At 42.5% G+C, this 19,454-nt stretch overlaps 1 protein-coding gene across 1 annotated transcript in view; it reads right to left on the bottom strand.

Moving 5' to 3' along the window:
• The window catches only part of AKAP14 (A-kinase anchoring protein 14), a 24,890-nt gene extending 5,436 nt beyond the window's left edge, over window positions 1-19,454 (bottom strand). Inside the window, exons 1-5 of the mRNA XM_073599340.1 lie at window positions 19,271-19,454; window positions 13,718-13,789; window positions 9,876-10,010; window positions 9,419-9,510; window positions 3,533-3,712 (exon numbers count right to left, since the gene is read on the bottom strand). Coding sequence (XP_073455441.1) covers window positions 3,533-3,712; window positions 9,419-9,510; window positions 9,876-10,010; window positions 13,718-13,789; window positions 19,271-19,439 — 648 coding nt within the window. The 5' untranslated portion in view covers window positions 19,440-19,454. The remainder of the gene's footprint in view (window positions 1-3,532; window positions 3,713-9,418; window positions 9,511-9,875; window positions 10,011-13,717; window positions 13,790-19,270) is intronic.

Raw genomic sequence — 19,454 nt, 5'->3', positions numbered from 1 at the left:
CAGAACAGGGACGTGTGTGTGTGTGTAAACACACAAATCTCTCTTCTGTGAGGAGAGGAGAGACAGATCGTCTGTTCCTACTAGCTAGGAAGAACTATATGTCTCCTCCTCTAGTCAGTTCCATCCCCCCATTGTTGGAAACACGGCGGCCGCTTTAAGGGGTATAGGTGGCATGCACGCCCGCCACGGTGCTGAGGAGCCAATGTGCATTCCCGGCGGCTGCGATGTCCGCCGGCCGGGCTCACGTGATCACTTCTGACAGAGCCAGAATGAGCATCTGTGTGTGTAAAAACACAAATCCACTTTCTGACAGGGGAGAGGAGACAGATCGTGTATTCCTAGTATATAGGTACACCGATCATTCTCCTCCCCTTGGCAGTCCCATCCCCCCCACAATTAGAACACACTGAGGGAACACATTTAACCCCTTGATCGCCCCCTAGTGTTAACCCCTTCCCTCCCAGTGACATTTATACAGTAATCAGTGCATTTTTATAGCACTGATCGCTGTATAAATGTCAGTGGTCCCAAAAAGTGTCAAAAGTGTCCGATCTGTCCGCTGCAATGTCGCAGTAGCGCTAAAAATCGCTGATCATCACCATTACTAGTAAAAAAAAAAATAAATAAAAATGCCATAAATCTATCCCATAGTTTGTAGATGCTATAACTTTTGCGCAAACCAATCAATATACGCTTATTGCGATTTTTTTTGCCAAAAATATGTAGAAGAATATATATTGGCCAAAACGGATGAAGAAATTTGATTTTTAAAAACATTTTAGGGGATATTTATTACAGCAAAAAGTAAAAAAAATTTTTTTTCAAAATTGTCGCTCTTTTTTTGTTTATAGTGCAAAAAATAAAAATCGCAGAGGTGATCAAATACAACCAAAAGAAAGCTCTATTTGTGGGGAAAAAAGTATGTCAATTTTGTTTGGTTACAGCATTTCGCGACCGCGCAATTTTCAGTTAAAACAACGCAGTGCCGTATAACAAAAAATGGCCTGGTCATTAAGCAGGCAAATCTTCCGGTCTGTAAGTGGTTAAAGTGGAACTGCAGTGCACTGATTTCTATCAGACTTTGTATTTGCATGTGTTTATACACCCAAAATGCATCCTTTCAGCCCTGCAAATCTTTGGCCCTATGTGCCCTTTCTCTTGTATACTGATGATGTCATCTTTACTCCACCCAGCTTTCACCTTACCTACTGGGGAAACCCACATGTAATCACGCAACTCAGTTGACTGTATCAACACTACAGTGCATGTAAACAATGCATTTGTGTTCACTGCAATCTTTTTACAAGATATTGGAGAGATGACACAGATCACTGATCTCTGCGTGATCCCATGGATCGCATTCCTCATACACTTGGTCCACTTGACCTAGCAGTTTTAGTTGACAACGCACTGCACCTCAACAATTGCCATACTCACTGAGCATAAGTTTACTTAAAAAGTCTTTGTTATATAATATACAGTTGTGCCCATAAGTTTACATACCCTGGCAGAATTTATGATTTCTTGGCCATTTTTCAGAGACTATGAATGATAACATAAAAACATTTTTTTCACTCATGGTTAGAGTTTGGCTGAAGCCACTTATTATCAATCAACTGTGTTTACTCTTTTTAAATCCTAATGGCAAAAGAAACTACCCAAATGACCCTGATCAAAGTTTACACACCCTGGTGATTTTGGCCTGATAACATGCACACAAGTTGACACAAAGGGGTTTGAATGGCTATTAAAGGTAACCATCCTCACCTGTGATCTGTTTGCGTGTAATTAGTGTGTGTGTATAAAAGGTCAATGAGTTTCTGGACTCCTGACAGACCCTTGCATCTTTCATCCAGTGCTGCACTGACGTTTCTGGATTCTGACTCATGGGGAAAGCAAAAGAATTGTCAAAGGATCTGCTGGAAAAGGTAGTTGAACTGTATAAATAAGGAAAGGTATATAAAAAGATATCCAAGGAATTGAGAATGCCAATCAACAGTGTTCAAACTCTAATCAAGAAGTGGAAAATAAGGGGTTCTGTTGAAACCAAATCATGGTCAGGTAGACCAACTAAGATTTCAGCCACAACTGCCAGGAAAATTGTTTGGGATGCAAAGAAAAATACACAAATAACTTCAGGTGAAATACAGGACACTCTGAAAACATGTGGTGTGGCTGTTTCAAGATGCACAATAAGGAGGCACTTGAAGAAAGATGAGCTGCATGGTCGAGTCGCCAGAAGAAAGCCATTGCTACGCAAATGCCACAAAGTATCCTTCTTACAATACACCAAACAGCAAAGAGACAAGCCTCAAACCTTCTGGCACAAAGTCATGTGGATTGATGAGACCAAAATTTAGCTTTTTTTGGCCACAACCATAAATGCTACATTTGGAGAGGAGTCAACAAGGCCTATGATGAAAGGTACACCATTCCTACTGTGAAACACGGTAGTGGATCACTGATGTTTTGGGGATGTGTGAGCTACAAAGGCACAGGAAATTTGGTAAAAATGAATGGCAAGATGAATGCAGTATGTTATCAAAAATACTGGAGGAACATTTGCATTCATCAGCCAGGAAGCTGCGCATGGGACGTACTTGGACATTTCAACATGACAATGATCCAAAACACAAGGCCAAGTTGACCTGTCATTGGCTGCAGCAGAATAAAGTGAAAGTTCTGGAGTGGCCAGTGGCGGCTGGTGCTCAAAATTGGTTGAGAGGTGGTTCAATGTTAGCAAAGTGAATTCCTTCGCTTTGCTAACATACAGCTGAGTGAGAAACGAACGCACAGCGTTGCTCCCGCTTCTCACATTTTTGGGCACCTATTAGAGCCTAAGGCTCTAATCAGGTGCTTCCAAAAAACACCCCCGCTGGTGTAATTCAGATGCCTGGCACCCGAAAATGGGCCGGGCACCTGAATAGGGGGTGTCAGCATGCAATGCATGAATCTATCTATGGTGATTAGAGTGGTGCAGGAGAGGGGGGGGGCGGCGCTCCTGCGCCCTTTATGGACACACCGCCACTGGGAGTGGCCTGGCCATCTCAGTCTCCTGACCTCAGTATCATTGAGCCACTCTGGGGAGATCTCAAACGTGCAGTTCATGCAAGACAGCCCAAGAATTTACAGGAACTGGAGGCTTTTTGCCAAGAGGAATGGGCAGCGTTACCATCTGAGAAGATAAAGAGTCTCATCCACAAATACCACAAAAGACTTTAAGCTGTCATTGATGTTAAAGGGGGCAATACACGATAATAAGAACTGGGGTATGTAAACTTTTGATCAGGGTAATTTTGGTAGTTCCTGTTGTCATTATGATTTAAAAAGCATAAACACAGTTGATTGATAATAAATGGCTTCAGCCAAACACTAACCATGAGTGAAAGAAATGTTTTTGTGTTATCATTCATATTCTATGAAAAATGGCCAAGAAATCATAAATTCTGCCAGGGTATGTAAACTTATGAGCACAACTGTATATTTATACAAGTTACAGAATAGGGACAGAATATGGAGGTATTGTACTTACAGATGGTTTAATTTTGGAGATCTTTATTGTGAAATAAACACAGGCGGTAGCTCTAGGAACTGGTTTCCTACAGGTTGGGATGCTCCATCTCATTCTGTAGTGGAAGAGCTTACTATACTCCATCTCCTCTTTTTTCAGAAAATCTGTACAGTACAACCAGCTCTCATCGAATTCCCATGTCTGTTCAGGACAAGTAAAACAATGCTAGTTATCAAGCTTAAACCTTTGATTTATACTTAGTTTGTGACATAATGGCATTAATGTATGTGAGAGCCTACACTGTGCTGTGACACTGACATTGGACCCCGTCATAGTGATGACATATTGGTGTATAGTGTGATAATACTATTGCAGTTTCAGTTACCTGGTCATTGTTCACATACTGTACTGCATCCTAGTAGATGGTCTCACATTCCACCTAAAAGCTTTAAAGGAAGCATTATTCTGAGGGCTAGTAAATCCACGAATGTGAAAATGAAATCAAAATAATTAGTCAAGTGGTCATGGGTAATTGTCTATTCTAATAGGCTGCTTTTTAACCTTTTTAATTATGGGAAGGTTTATTATTTCTTTTGATATGTTTTTTGTATGCTGGGGGAGTAGAATTGGAATTTAGTTTATTACAATAAAAAAATACACATTTATTTTTTACAATGACAGTAAATCATATCTTATCTTTGCCAGGAGAGACATAATGTACAGTGCTGTGAAAAATTATTTGCCCTCTTCCTTTTTTTTAATTTTTTTTGCATATTTGTCACACTTAAATGATTTGGGTCATTAAACAAATTTTATTATTACACAAAGATAACCCGAGTAAATACAAAACGCAGTTTTTAAATGGTGATTTCATTTATTAGGGGAAAAAATCTGTTCAAACCTGCCTGGCCCTATGTGAAAAAGTAATTGCCCCTAAACCTAACAACTGGTTGTGCCACCCTTGGCGGCAACAACTGCAATCAAGCGTTTGTGATAACTGGTAATGAGTCACATCACTGTAGAGGAATTTTGGCGCACTCCTATTTGCAGAATTGTTTTAATTCAGCCACACTAGAGGTTTCTGTGGATGAACTGCCTGTTTAACCACTTCAGCCCAGGAAGGATTTACCCCCTTCCTGACCAGGCCATTTTTTGCGATACGGCACTGCGTCGCTTTAACTGACAATTGTGCGGTCGTGCGACGCTGTACCCAAACAAAATTGACATCCTCTTTCCCCACAAATAGAGCTTTCTTTTGGTGGTATTTGATCACCTCTGCACTATAAACAAAAAAAGAGCGACAATTTTGAAAAAAAAACAAAATATTTTTTACTTTTTTGCTATAATAAATATCCCCAAATAAAAAAAAAAAAAAATTTCCTCAGTTTAGTCCGATATGTAATCTTCTACATATTTTTGGTAAACAATATTGCAATAAGCGTATATTGATTGGTTTGCAAAAGTTATAGCATTTACAAAATAGGGGATAAATTTATGGCATTTTTATTTATTTTTTTATTTTTTTACTAGTGAAGGCAGTGATCTGCGATTTTTATTTGGACTGCGACATTGCGGCAGACAGATTGGACACTTTTGACACTTTTTTGGGACCACTGACATTCATACAGTACAGTGATCAGAGCTATAATTAGCCACTGTTTACTGTATAAATGTCACTGGCAGGGAAGGGGTTAACACTAGGGGGCAATCAAGGGGTTAAATGTGTTCCCTCAAGGTGTTCTAACTGTGGGGGGGGTGGAACTGCCAAGGGGAGGAGACTGATCGGTGTTCTTATATACTAGGAACACATGATCTGTCACCTCTCCCCTGTCAAAACGTGGATTTGTGTGTTCACATACACAGATCCTCGTTATGGCTCTGTCGGGAGCGATCATGTGTGCCCAGCCGGCGGACATCACGGCCACCGGGCATGCACATTGGCTCCTCAGTACCGCGTCAGGTGTGCGCTCCCCCTATAACCCTTAAAGCGGCCGCCGTACAGTTACGGCGATTCGCGCAGGGGAGCCATTCTGCCGCTGTCACACGATGGCAGGCAGTCGGGAAGCTGTTAAGGTCATGTCACAGCATCTCAAACGGATTTAAGTCCTGACTTTTTCTGGGCCACTCCAAAACTTTAATTTTAGTTTTTTTGCAGCCATTCAAAGGCGGACTTGCTGGTGTGTTTCAGATCATTGTCCTGCTACATAACTCAAGTGCTTGAGGTCAGGAATTGATGGCTGGATATTCTTCTTCAGAATTTTCTGGTAGAGCGTAGAATTCATGGTTCCATCAATTATGGAAAGTTGACCTGGTCCTGAAGCTGCAAAGCAGCCCCAGACCATCACACTACCAACACCATGTTTGACTGTTGGTATGATGTTCTTGTTATGATATGCTCTGTTAGTTTTACGCCATGTAAAATGTAACGGGACATACACCTTACAAAAAGTTAAACTTTTGTCTCATCAGTCCACAGAATATTTCCCCAAAAGTTTTGGGGATAATAAATATGTTTTTTGGCAAAAGTGAGATGAGACTTTGTGTTCTTTTTGGTCAGCAGCGGCTTTCGCCTTGGTACTCTCCCATGGATGCCATTTTTGCCCAGTCTCTTTTTTATTGTTAAATCATGAACACTGATCTTAAAGTGGTTGTAAAGTTAGGTTTTTTATCTGACTGTATTCTATGCAGTCAGATAAAAAGCCTTCTGTGTGCAGCAGCCCCCCTCAGCCCCCTTAATACATATCTGAGCCCCATCTAGCTCCAACGATGTTGTAGGAATGCCTCGGCTGGCCGGGACTCCCCTCCTCATTGGCTGAGACAGAAGCATTGTGCCATTGGCTCCCGCTGCTGTCAATCAAATCCAGTCAGCCAATCAGGAGACAAATAGGTTGGGGCCAGGCAGCGGCTCAGTGTCTGAATGGCTCAGCTCGGGTGCCCCCATAACAAGCTGCTTGCTGTGGAGGCATTCAGCAGGAGGGAGGGGCCAGGAGCACTGAAGAGGGACCCAAGAAGAGGTGGATCCAAATCCACTGTACAGGGCGGGTAAGTATAACATGTTTGTAATTTTTAACTTAGAAAAAAAACAAGACTTTACAATCACTTTAACTGTAACACGTGAGGCCTGCGGTTCTTTAGATGTTGTTCTGGGTTCTTTTATGACCTCCTCGATGAGTTATCATTGTGCTCTTGGAGTAATTTTGGTAAGCTGGTCACTTCTGGGAAGGTTCACCACTGTTCCAAGTTTTCTCCATTTGTGGATAATAGCTCTCACTGTGGTTTGCTGGAGTCCCAAAGCCTTAGAAATAGCTTTCCAGACTGATACATGTCAATTATTTGTTTCTCATCTGTTCTTGAATTTCTTTAGCTTGCAGCATGATGTGTTGCTTTTTGAGATCTTTTTGCATGTTTCACTTTGTCAGACAGCTTCTATTTAAGTGATTTCTTGATTCAACCGGTCTGGCAGTAATCAGACCTGGGTGTGGCAAGTGAAATTAAACTCAGCTTTCCAAAACATGTGGTTAATTACAGTTCATTCATGATTTAGTCTGAGGGGAGGGGGGGAGGATTATTTTTTACATAGGGCCAGGCAGGTTTGTACAGCTTTTTTTTCCCTTAATAAATGAGATCATCATTGAAACACTGCATTTTGTATTTACCAGGGCTATCTTTGTGTAATTTTAGTAATTAGTTTGATCTGAATAATTTAAGTGTGACAAATTTGCAAAAAAAAAATCAGGAAGGGGAAAATACTTTTTCACAGCACTGTACGTAGGATGCCACTGACAACTTGCTGCTGAAAATACTTTGTGCCTGGCAAGAGATTGCCACATAGCAGTACATGCCCATGCTTGCATTTACAGAATTGCTACAAGGGAGATGTTGTAGAGCACCCTTGTCAGAGATACAATTGTAAGTGTAAGTGACGGTTCACACTGGGACGACTTGTCAGGCGACCTAGTCGCCTGACAAGTAGCGTCCCGTTCTGTACAATGGAACCGTTCTAATCGGAGGGACGCAAGTCGCTCCAACTTAGAAAAAGGTTCCCGTACGACTTTGGGGGCGACTTGCATTGACTTCTATACAGAGGTCGTTTTGCAAGTCGCCGCTCCTGTCGTGTCCAGGTCGCCTGAGGCAGTCGTGCTGCAAGTCGTGCTGCCTCAGTGTGAACCGACACTTAGAGGTGATTTGCAGCCTCAGGTTAGACAGGATATGGAAGGTGGGGAAAAGGTTTGTGTTAGACAAGAGCTTAGCCAAGGTTCACAACTCATGGACCTGTTACTTTTTTAACATGACTAACTGTGTAACTATTGTGACAGTGCAAGGCCCTGACACTGTTAAAAATGCTGCAAAAAGGACACAGAGTTTGCATGTGCAGAAGGCAAGACTCCAGAGTACCAAGCTGTTTTTGCAGCTTTCTCTGGATTTTGGTATTCCTGGATTGGGCTCCATAGTTTGGAGATTTTGTGTGTCCAGGTGCATACAGCCCTTATAATATAAGCTTGAGGATAGCTCAAAGCAATGGCTTCCATTCAGAGACACAGCCTTGGAGTGAAGATATGGGTGTGCTCCAGCCAGGAGGGGTGACTTACTCAGGAGACAAAACTTGACTGGGCGAGTCAGGACAACTATGTGGATCTGGAGAGACTGAGAAAGGTGAGGTGACTAATGAGTCCACAGAGGAAGCTGGAGGGAGTCTGATTTCCCGAGAAGTGTGAAAGAACCTTATCTGGGGGCCAGAAGTAGGCCCCTACAGCAAGGTGCTGTGACAAAAAAAGGCTAATGCCGCGTACACACGGTCGGACTTTTCGTCTACAAAAGTCCGACAGCCTGTCCGACAGACTTCCGGCGGACTTCCGGCGGACTTTCGGCGGACTTGCAGCAGACTTTCTAACGAACGGACTTGCCTACACACGACCACACAAAAGTCCGACGGATTCGTACGTGATGACGTACACCGGACTAAAATAAGGAAGTTCATAGCCAGTAGCCAATAGCTGCCCTAGCATGGGTTTTTGTCCGTCGGACTAGCACACAGACGAGCGGATTTCGGGGTCCGTCGTAGTTACGACGTAAAGATTTGAAGCATGTTTCAAATCTAAAGTCCGTCGGATTTGAGGCTGAAAAAGTCTGCTGAAAGTCCGGAGAAGCCCACACACGATCGGATTACCAGCCAGCTTTAGTCCGTCAGCGTCCGTTGGACTTTTGTAGATGAAAAGTCCGACCGTGTGTACGCGGCATTAGTGAACCTGAAGAAGCCATAGTCTGGGAGACCAGAACTAAGAGCAGCTGTGCTGATGAATTGTAGCCAAGTCTGTTAGCATTTTTCCATTTCCGTTTTTTGATGTTGAAGAACCAGTATGTGAACTTTACCACTGTGTGAACTTTGTCGCTTGTGTACTTTGCTTTGCCTTTTTATTAAAAGTAAGCGGTCAAGCCTTTAAAAAATACAATTCGGACTAATGTGATCTCACTTACAAATGCATCTAATCACCCCATATCACACTAAAATAATAGCACACTCTTACTTGAATGCATTAGAGATTCAGGTACATTACTGGCAGTTGGGAAAAAAAATATTTCAGCAGTTAAGTCCCATTGTAACAAGTCTGAGTCTTTCTTACTAGAAACTAGATTTATTTCCCCATAGGCAACAATCAGATTCAAACTTTTCAGGTTCCTAATTGAATTTTGGAGAAGAAATAGCTCCAGTTCTTATAAAGAGCAAATTGATCCACAATACCCTATCTAACCTTCCATTTAATTTGTGGAGTTATACTATATCTAGCTGAAGAATTTTGTAAATGTTTAGTAACAGCTTTTAGTATCTCTAGTATATCAAAAAAGGAGCTAATTACTGTAAGTCCAAGTAATTCTATATGTGGTCATCACATTATGCCATTAACTTACAGAAACATATTCTTCAATTTGTTTCTTCCCCAGATCCACCGTGAAATCCTTACACTGCACCCATGCAATGTTCTTCAATGTGTAATTCTGCTCTGAAACAAGGGTTGCAAATATTATTTTGTTTAGCCAATACTGACAGACATGAGCATCGAGGGGGATTTAGTGTATCTAGGAAGTTATATACAGAATTGGGTGCAATTCTACTGGCCTATAGAGTAAGAACAGGAGATATAAAAGGGGCCGAATGAGCTGAAACATTATCAGAATTAGCAAACATTTGACTGTAATGGTAGGGTATTAGAGATGTCTATACTTTTACCAGCAGAAATTTTTGTTTTTTGACAGTTACTATTTTTAAATAGAAGAGGGAGGTTAATAATCAAGCTGCATTTTATAGTAAATCTGCCTCAATGTTGTTATTCTGCGCTGTCTTGCTTTGAGTCAAGAGTCTTCTTACCCTTATCTGTGTCATCCATTGGTGCCGTTTGTAGGGTTCTGAAACAATCCTGGGCATTTTTCATGGCTGTTTCTACCAATTCACGGGCTTTTTCTTTTAGCGCTGCAATGTAACTTTCCTCTGAATCCATTTTATCTAGTCAACAAATAAATCAGGATTTTATCAAAACATAATAGAAGCACCATTGTTTGCTGGAATCCTACCTTTCATTTTAAAGCAGCAACCTTTTTCCATGTTCTCGTTGATGATCTCCTACCTTCACCAACTATGTCAGCCATGTTTTTCTGAGCTCTGTAGTTCCTCTGCAATAGCCTGCTGAACTTGCTGAAAAACCGTTATTGCCTTGTGATTTCCTGTTTGTAAAACTGCTGGCTGCTAGTCCTCCAGTAACCTCAGCCAGCAGTCTGACAGGCCCCCTTGTAGTCCTTTGAAAGCGAGTAGGGAGTTCTATTTTTGCCTGGCTCGCTGTAGTGGATGGAGGGGTGTCACAGCCCCTGGTTATCGGGATGACAGAACGAATCTCAGGCTGATAGGTCTGTATGTGAGAACACCACTCATGGTACCACTCCGTGTACATTGGAACAGTGCACTCTGCACTGTCTATCACAATTCCAGTGCAGGGAGGTGGGGCTGTACTACGAACGGTGTTCTCACATACAGGCCTATCAGCCGGAGATGCGCTCTGTCATCTCGATGATCTGTAACTCTCCCCGGTCTACAATGATGGGCACTGATAAGGCACTGGTGACACCGCACTGATGGGCACTGATAATCTGCACTGGTGACACTGCACTGATGGGCACTGATAAGGCACTGGTGACTCTGTACTGATGGGCACTGATAATCTGCACTGGTGACACCGCAATGATGGGCACTAATAATCTGCACTGGTGACACCACACTGATGGGCACTGTTAATCTGCACTGGTGACACTGCACTGATGGGCAATGGTAAGGCACTGGTGACTCCACACTGATGGACACTGATAATCTGCACTGGTGGTCCCTGATATGTGGCACTGGTGGTCCCTGACATGCAGCACTGGTGGTCCCTGACATTCAGCACTGGTGGTGGTCCCTGACATTTGGCTTTGGTGGTCCCTGACATTCGGCTCTGGTGGTCCCTAACATTCGGCTCTGGAGGTCCCTAACATTTGGCTCTGGTGGTCCCTGACATTCGGCACTGGTGGTGGTCCCTGACATTTGGCTTTGGTGGTCCCTGACATTTGGCTTTGGTGGTCCCTGACATTCGGCTCTGGTGGTCCCTAACATTCGGCTCTGGAGGTCCCTAACATTTGGCTCTGGTGGTTCCTGACATTTGGCTGTGGTGGTCCCTGACATTTGGCACTGGTGGTCCCTGACATTCGGCAATGGTGGTCCCTGACATTTGGCTTTGGTGGTCCCTGACATTTGGCTCTGGTGGACACTGACACGTTGCCCTAGTTTGCATTTATATTAAAATGCTTTGTATTTATAAGGCTGTAACCTATCATACCGTGTGTTATGTATGGCTTGCTGGCTGCAAAATGAGGGATGTGACTTACAGACATCTCAATTCTCCCGCGAGGTGCAGAGACTCCTGCATTTCGGCTGCGGCTCCCGGACACCCACAAGTGCCCTGCAATATCCCGGCTGTCAACCCAGGACAAGAAGTCCTGTGGGAACGCCTGGGAATGGCCAGGGCCGGTACAAGGGCTGGGCGAAGTGTTGCCATGCAGAAGAGGGGAGCAAGCTTGGATAAGTCCCACACAGTGAGTGTAAATAACGCACAGCGCCCTGGCTCAGGCTCCTTCCTACAGCGTTCAAATGATACAGCATATTCCCCGATCTCCCACCCCTTCAGTGACAGCCTCAGGTGGAGGGAGCGTGAGGAGAGAACCGTACACTTTGACTGGCTGAGGGTTCCATCCATCAACTACACTGGCCCCACCCCCTGCACCTCGGCTTTCCGTGTGGAGAAGAACGGCTGGCAGAAGTAAAGCAGCACTCCCCCAAATGATTGGGGAGGGCGTCTAGAGTCCTGAACTCTATCTACCATTGTGTTATCCCAGGTACACTTGTTCTATCTGCACAGACATACATGATACTACCAGACAGTGAGCCACCACAGTTGCTGTATGTTGTTACTTTTCCACTGCAAAGTAAATGTGTTGAGCTGTGTTGATTTGCATTAATCAACACAGGCTCCACACAAGAGCACAGAGAAAACCAATTGTTCTCTATATGCTCTGTTCACACTGTACATAAATGTTGGTGTGTGTGTTGTGTAAAATTGCAGCATTTCTGCATTTATATTGCTGCATCATACAGATGGGCACAGTGAGGCTGCATTGTTGGCACAGTGAGGCTGCATTGATGGGCACTGACGTGGCTGCAGATGAGCACAATGGGCACAGTGTGACACAACATTATCTTTTAAAGTATTATTTATTTTATTATGGCATTATATTATTATCTTTAAAGTATTATTTTATTATAGTATTTTACTATGAATGGGGGGCTTGTCGGCATGGAGCGTGACCTCCCTAAAATGAGCTTGCCACCTCCCTGAAATGAGTTTTTGCAGGTTGGGATGTCTGGATTTATGTTGAAGTGGGCGAGTTCACACATTCTCTCCCATCCCAAAGATTCATGGGAAATGTAGTCTGATTACAGTTAGAGAGAGAGAAGGGGATATGATGTAATCACTGATCTAAGAGATCCTCCCTGCCAGAAAAGATGATGCATTTTTTGAATCATAGAGCCAACTTCCTCAAAAATTAAAGCAGACATATCTCTTAAACGGTAAGAGATTTCACAAATGTAATAACTGTTTAGTGTTTTGTATGAGGGGGGTGTACTAATGGGGGATTTTTTGAAAATCCCGGAGTTCTGCTTTAAAGGATAGATTAGGGCACTATCTATAATGTTGCTGCTAGCTTTAGCTATATGCAGCCTAACCCATCAATGACTTACAAGACACCGGGGCCTACCAGGGAGAGACCAATACTGTTTTACCTAGTTAGTAGCTAGCAAAGTCACTCTAGATAATGTTTTTCGCAATTGGCACCCAGGGCTGACAGTAGACTTGTCAACAGGAATCAAGATCTAATCTCCATATTGTACACTGGACATCATCAATACATCAACATTTTTGATGCTGGTTACAAGGTACCTTGTTTATATTATAAAGACACTTTGTCCTGAAGGCTACTTCAAGTCAAACTTACAAGGCCATTTTTTCTTCTTTTCTCTTACCCCCTGTTCCAGAGCCATCTATAAAACTTTGAATTTCCCATCACTTTGTGTCCTGGTGACAGTGGTCACAAAGACAAAAAAAGATGGGAATCTCCCCATTGGAGACATAGATAGACAACAAGAAAACCCAGCTGAGGTTTTGACCATTCCTTCCTCTACCCAAAACTAAAAGAAAAAAAAGTTGAAATCATTATAGTAATAGGAAATGGGTTTTAATGGCAGGAATGGCAAATTAGCTTATATAGCATGACCTGGGTGGATTCTGCTACTTTTGAGATCTAGGAGAATCAAAAACAGTATGTATTCACAATCATTTGTATAGTCACATTCTAGCAAAAAACGTCCTTATATCACTGGAACAGAAAATTAGAGCAAATTCCTACAAGGACATTGATGCCAATAAAAACTTTTCTTTGGATTTAGCACTTTGTCACTCAGTATTAAAAGGTTTATTTATTGCTGTTTGTATCTACATTAGGAAATGAATGTGGACACTGATTGAGTCAGTAAAAATATAGATAGGAATAATATATTGCTGCATATCTCATGTTTTCCTTATGGCAGCAGAAGTATTTGCTGTGTTTAAAATTGACAAAGTTACTTACCGACACCGAGGCTTATGATGCAATGTTCAATCAGTTGTCGAAATGTGAATTCGGGTCTCTGTAGCACATCCTCTACAAAGAAATAAAGGTTGATTGCTGGTTCAGTAAGTCAGGGACATTAAGGATCAATGTGTTCTTTATAAAATTAGATAACATTTCTTGACTGAAACATATTCACAACTGAGGGGAGCATTTCATCATATTGAATATAAAGTAACCAAGTATTACACTCTGCATGTGAATACAGAAAGGCTTCTTCACAGTAAGAGCTGTAAAAATGTGGACTAGACTTCCTTTGGAGGTAGTTCTAGACTGCTCTGTTGATTGAAAAAGCTGGACATGTTTCTAAATGCATGGAATATACTGAAGCTGGCCGTAGATGTGATTGTAAAGCTTTAACCACTGTTGGACCGCCCACCATATATATACGTTGCTACTTTGACATTATTTACCACTGTTATGGCAGCAACCATCACGGAATAACTGTGCATCCCATCCCCTTGCAGGTAAACACAGCCCTCCATGGGCGTACCCTTTCCCATTGTGGCACACCCAGAGGCTTGATCCTGAGCCACGCTGCCTGCATCCATAGACATAGACAAAGCATCTCAGCACCCCCCCACCCCCGCTCCCTTGTCACAGGATGTAACTCGCAGCAGCAGGAGCTAATGGCTCTGCCTCAGTAAAGACTGTGAGAGCGGAGAGAGACGCTTGAGGGTGTGATACTAATACCTATACTAATGCAGGGAATGCATTATAATAAAACATGATTAGGCTTTCTCATAACCCTGTGTTGAGGTGCATTGCGTAAGAATGAAAGCAAAAGGGGGGAAAACAGTTTTAAGCCCCCCTTTCCTCATGGGATTACGGCAGCGGGGTTTCTAGTATACCCTCAGGTTTGAAAAATGCGGGAAGGCCCCTGATTGCTGCAGAGGTCAGCTGACCACTGTATCTGGGCAGTTTAGGGGGACCTGTGAGGAGAATTTCAAATAAAAAGGGGGTTCCGAGCCCCAGATTTTCAGTCGCCTCAGTAGCATCAAGCTGTGGTGTTCCCTCCCTCCCTTCAGTCGCAGCTATTTTATTATGTGGCAGTGTCACCTTATTTAAGGGGGACAGTTTACATGTTTTAAACAATTGAATTTATTTATTAATAAAAGTGTTGGTGTTATTTGAAGTGAATGTTTGAGTTATGGGGTGATTCCCCTCTTCTTTTGATGATACCGCTTAAGTCGTAGTGGCTGAGCTGTTTACATGTTTTTAAATGGAAGTAAAAGTCTATTTTATTTATTAAAGCCAATAATAATAAATGCCATGGCCATAATTTTATCCAAAAGAAGTGTGAGTGTGTTTATTGTTTATCTAAATTCCTGCTGTCTGCTATCCCATGCAGACATCCTGCCCTTTTATGCAATGCTCTGCACCTCACCTCACTCCAGCGTGTCATTTTGTGACACTTTAATAAAGTTTTAAAAAAGAGAAAAAAAGTAAACAGTTTGATACATTGTAACAAAGTTTACACCTGCCAACATGACATCTGTCAGAGGGAAGCCTTCCAGCTCCAACTTCCTTTGTGGTTATGAGATGTGATGTGACCGAATGCTGACAACTACAGGAAACTGATGTTGAAGATGTGAAAAGATGTTTCACAATAAACCATGTTCTTTAGGAACACCCACCTTTCACCAACAATTAACCACTTCAGCTCCAGAACATTTTCCCCCCTTGATGATCAGGCCATTTTTTGCTATTGTGCTATTTTAACTGGTGATTGCGCGGTCATGCACTGCTGTACGCAAACAACATTTATATAACTTTTTCACGCAGTTTTCTTTTGGTGGTATTTGATCACCATTGGGTTTTTTATTTTTTGTGCTATAAACAAAAAAGCACATACATTTTGTAAAAAAAAAAACAAACAAAAAAAAAAACAATTTTTTACATTCTGTTATAAAACATATCCAATAAAAACATTTTTAAAATCACATTTCTTCATACATTTAGGCCAAAATGTATTCTGCTACATGTCTTTGGTAAAAAAAAAAAAAAATACCATTAAGTGTATATTGATTGGTTTGCATGAAAGGAATATCATCTACAAACTATGATATATATATATATATATATATATATATACTGGAATTTTTTTTATACTAGTAATGGCGATGATCAGCGACTTATAGTAGGACAGCAGGAAATCTGACACTTTGTGGGAACTGGCTAGCTGTCACTGACATCTCCAGTGACACTAATAGTGATCAGTGCTAATAATATACACTGACACTGTACAAATGACACTGGCTGGAAAGGGGTTAACATATGGGGCAATCAAAGGGTTAAATGTGTGCCTAACTATTGTAGCACCCTCTACCTTAGGTAGGTGCTAGAGTAAGATTTTTGGCCAGTGCAGGTAAATTTAGGGGGGCCTAGCTGAAAGGCCTGTTTGTTTTTGATCTGTGGGGCTGGAAGTGGTTTAGAGTAGGCTGGTGACTCACAGGCAGTGTCACTTCTTGGCTACCTCCCTCTGGCTCTCAGAATATTCTGAAAGCAGAGGAGGGGAGGAGAGGTGGAGCTGTCTGGGGTGTGGTAAGGAGCCCTGACCAATCCCCAACTAGGATTGGCAGGATGCAGGCCTCCTTAAATACCTTGGGTCAGCCCAGCTGCGGGGTGGGGGGGGAGTTGTTCGGGTGGAAGAACTGAGAGATGGAGTGTTAGGCTGTCGGGGCCTTGGAGGGAACCCCCTGTCTGGGGGGAGGGGGGAGAGGACAGCGGGGAACACTGCCGGGCAAGTTTTCAGGAGGGATCCACCAGAGCTGGGAGAGGCATGCCAATGGGTGGATGTAGAGCCAGCGGGAGAGACTGTGATGTTACTGGCGTTTAAGTTGGGTTGCTGCAGCCGGAAGGGCTGGCAGAGTCTGCACAGGACTAACTGGGACCAGTAGTCCACCTTGATACAGCTAGCACTAACTCTACTGCTATCGGTGGCTACACCAAAGGGGTCCGCGGTCCCTGCCAGCAAATGGCAAATCCCTAAAGTTGGGCTTAATTCAGAGTTGGGCCTAACCATGTGCTAGCTGTGCCAGGAACCAAGTATTGCACAGGAGAGAAAGTAACAATCTACAAATAAGTGTTGTGCTGGAGAAGTCTGGAGCTTTAGAGGATGTGAATAGGAGGTTTCAATCAATCATTTCATCGTTTAATACTATTGATTCTGGGCATCTCATAATCCCTTTACCCCATCCAAGTTTATTCCCTCAGTAAAACAACAAAAACAAAGCTGATGGACTGTTCATTGTCGGAAGAGTGACTGGAAGTGAATGACAGGTGGAACTACTACACTCAGCGGCCCCATGGGGGTACCGATACACTATGTTTACTGTGTGTACTGTGTGGTGCCTTTACTAAAGGATGTGCCAGTTTTTATTCCCAAAGCGCCACAGCACAATGGTCCATGTTCTGCGGGTGCATTGCACTGTAAAAAATGCAACCTACCCCAGATTGTCATGTGTTGAGGTGCATCTTAGTACATCCATTTTGAAAAGGCTGTTTAATGCAGCACACCACAACGGGCCCTCTATTGTCTATTTGTATACGCCACTGCAATATGGAGACCTGCAGAATTTGAAAACTAGAACTACAGCTATATTAACATGAGTGTCGAAATGGAACACTAGCTGAGTGTTTTCAAGGCATCCCCTGGCACCCCAGCTTCTGGGCCTAAAAGAGCATAGTGGTCTGAACCGCTTAGTACATACTTCCATATTTGTCAGGAAAGGCTTTGCATTAGCACTGAACCAAATATTACATGCAGCAATCCAACCTTGACATAACAGTGATTTCACTATATAGTCTGGTGGCTCCTCCCACCAGTAAAGCATTTGCATACACAGGTACTGGGTGCTTAAATAAAGTCTTAGTCCTCACTCAAATGGTATGTATCAATGTGTACCCTGTACAAGGACCCCGCACAGAAATGCACAGGTATTCCATGCATCCCCATGCAAGCAGTCCCATTGATGTCTATTGGGATGCAGCAGCTGCACAGATATAGTCTCTGCTCCCAATTCGACATCTGTGTAGGTGTGGGTATTTAGACCTACCTAAACAATCCATTTAGTTTGTATACAATCAGGCAGGCCCGTAGTTGTAGGTAGATCTAAGGCTGACCATACACTATATAATCTGGCTGTAAAGTCTCCTTTAGATCTATAATCAAATATGAAATGCAAAGGCTTGCCTGATTAGATACTAACTGAATTGGTTGTTTAGGTTTGTCCTCATTTGGTAACAATTGTACAATCAGATTGTATAGTGTGTGGCTGGCTTTACGAAGCTTGTACAATCAGATTGTAACAGGTATAGTCAGCTTTAAATGGCTCTGAACCTTCTTATCTATCCTTGTATGAGTCAGGTGGATGAAGACAAAAAGCAATATCCATGGAGGAGCTATAAAATTGAATTTTTTTGGAATAACCAATCTGATAGCTGTTCCATTTTAAACTCTACACTAGAAAATAATAGCTGGAATATGAATATGATACTATGGACAAGTTCAGTACTTTTTGTTTAAAGTACGGTATACGGTATGTAAAACGTTTTTTTAAGCATTAGATAGACAGAGTAGTAAAGACTTTAAACCCCTGCCTGCATAGGCATGTACACAGGGTGCGCCAGGTGCCTGGGCACACCCTAATCACCCCATGTGGCTCAGATTCCCCCTGTTTAGACCCATGATATTTCACCAAAGCCCCCTAACAGGGCTCCTAAAAAAATTGTAAAAAAATAATAATAAAATAAATAAAATTGTAAAAATAAAAATAAATACTGACACCAGCCGCTTCCATACTGACACCGTCCATTACTCATATATATACCTGCACACACATGCATATGTGTTTGAGCTTTGGGGTGCATACCTATGCCTGCCTGTTAATGTTTTGCTGTCTGAGTATTATTGGGAAAATTTACCTTCACCTCCTCTTCCAGAGCTGAAATAGGCAGCTAAAGATAATCTACCGAGGTGAAGTCAATTTCTGTCTTTGATAGTTGCCAGCAGAAAACTGGTCCCCATTGGAACCCCATTGGAACCATTCTCCTCACCTCTTGTTTTGGGAGCAGCTCTAAAATAATGAATTTCTCCTTACTTCCTTTTTCTGTCACAATGGTCACTGCTACTAATAGAGTGCTGGATCTCCCCAATGGGGACACAGACAGCAATAAAAACATGACAGAGGATCTAACCCTGCCTCCACACTAGTTAAAACGTAAAAAAAAAAGGTTTGCCTTAGAAACACACTATAACTGTACCGATCACATAAATACCGATCTGATTAATCTTGCTTATTTGATTAAAACCACTGTAAGGACTGATTCATCTGCCTGTTACACTGACATACCTATATAAAACTATACTGTTAACCATCACATTGGACTGAGTACAAAATGGGATGTGGATTTTGCTATAAAAAAATCTTTTGACATTTTCTGATCATAATATGTCCAAAGGAAGCAATGCTGCAGTGTGTCTGTGCTGAAATCTATAAAGTAGATACCTACCAGACTTTCCAGATAGCAGGCTGTCAGGGACGGTGTGCTTGTCAGATGCCAGGGTTTGTAGCAGGGAACAGTGTTTGAATACAGCTGTAACTATGGAGACCAACAATAGGCGCACTGCACACTCTCCAATACCCTGACAGGTCAGTTCTACTGGGCTTGTCTGCTGCATAATCACAGCACTAAC

The sequence above is a fragment of the Aquarana catesbeiana genome, linkage group LG09, assembly GCF_042186555.1.
Source record: "Aquarana catesbeiana isolate 2022-GZ linkage group LG09, ASM4218655v1, whole genome shotgun sequence".
NCBI lineage: Eukaryota > Metazoa > Chordata > Amphibia > Anura > Ranidae > Aquarana > Aquarana catesbeiana.
Note: the sequence above shows the minus strand (reverse complement) of the source record. Positions and strands in the feature narration are given on the sequence as shown.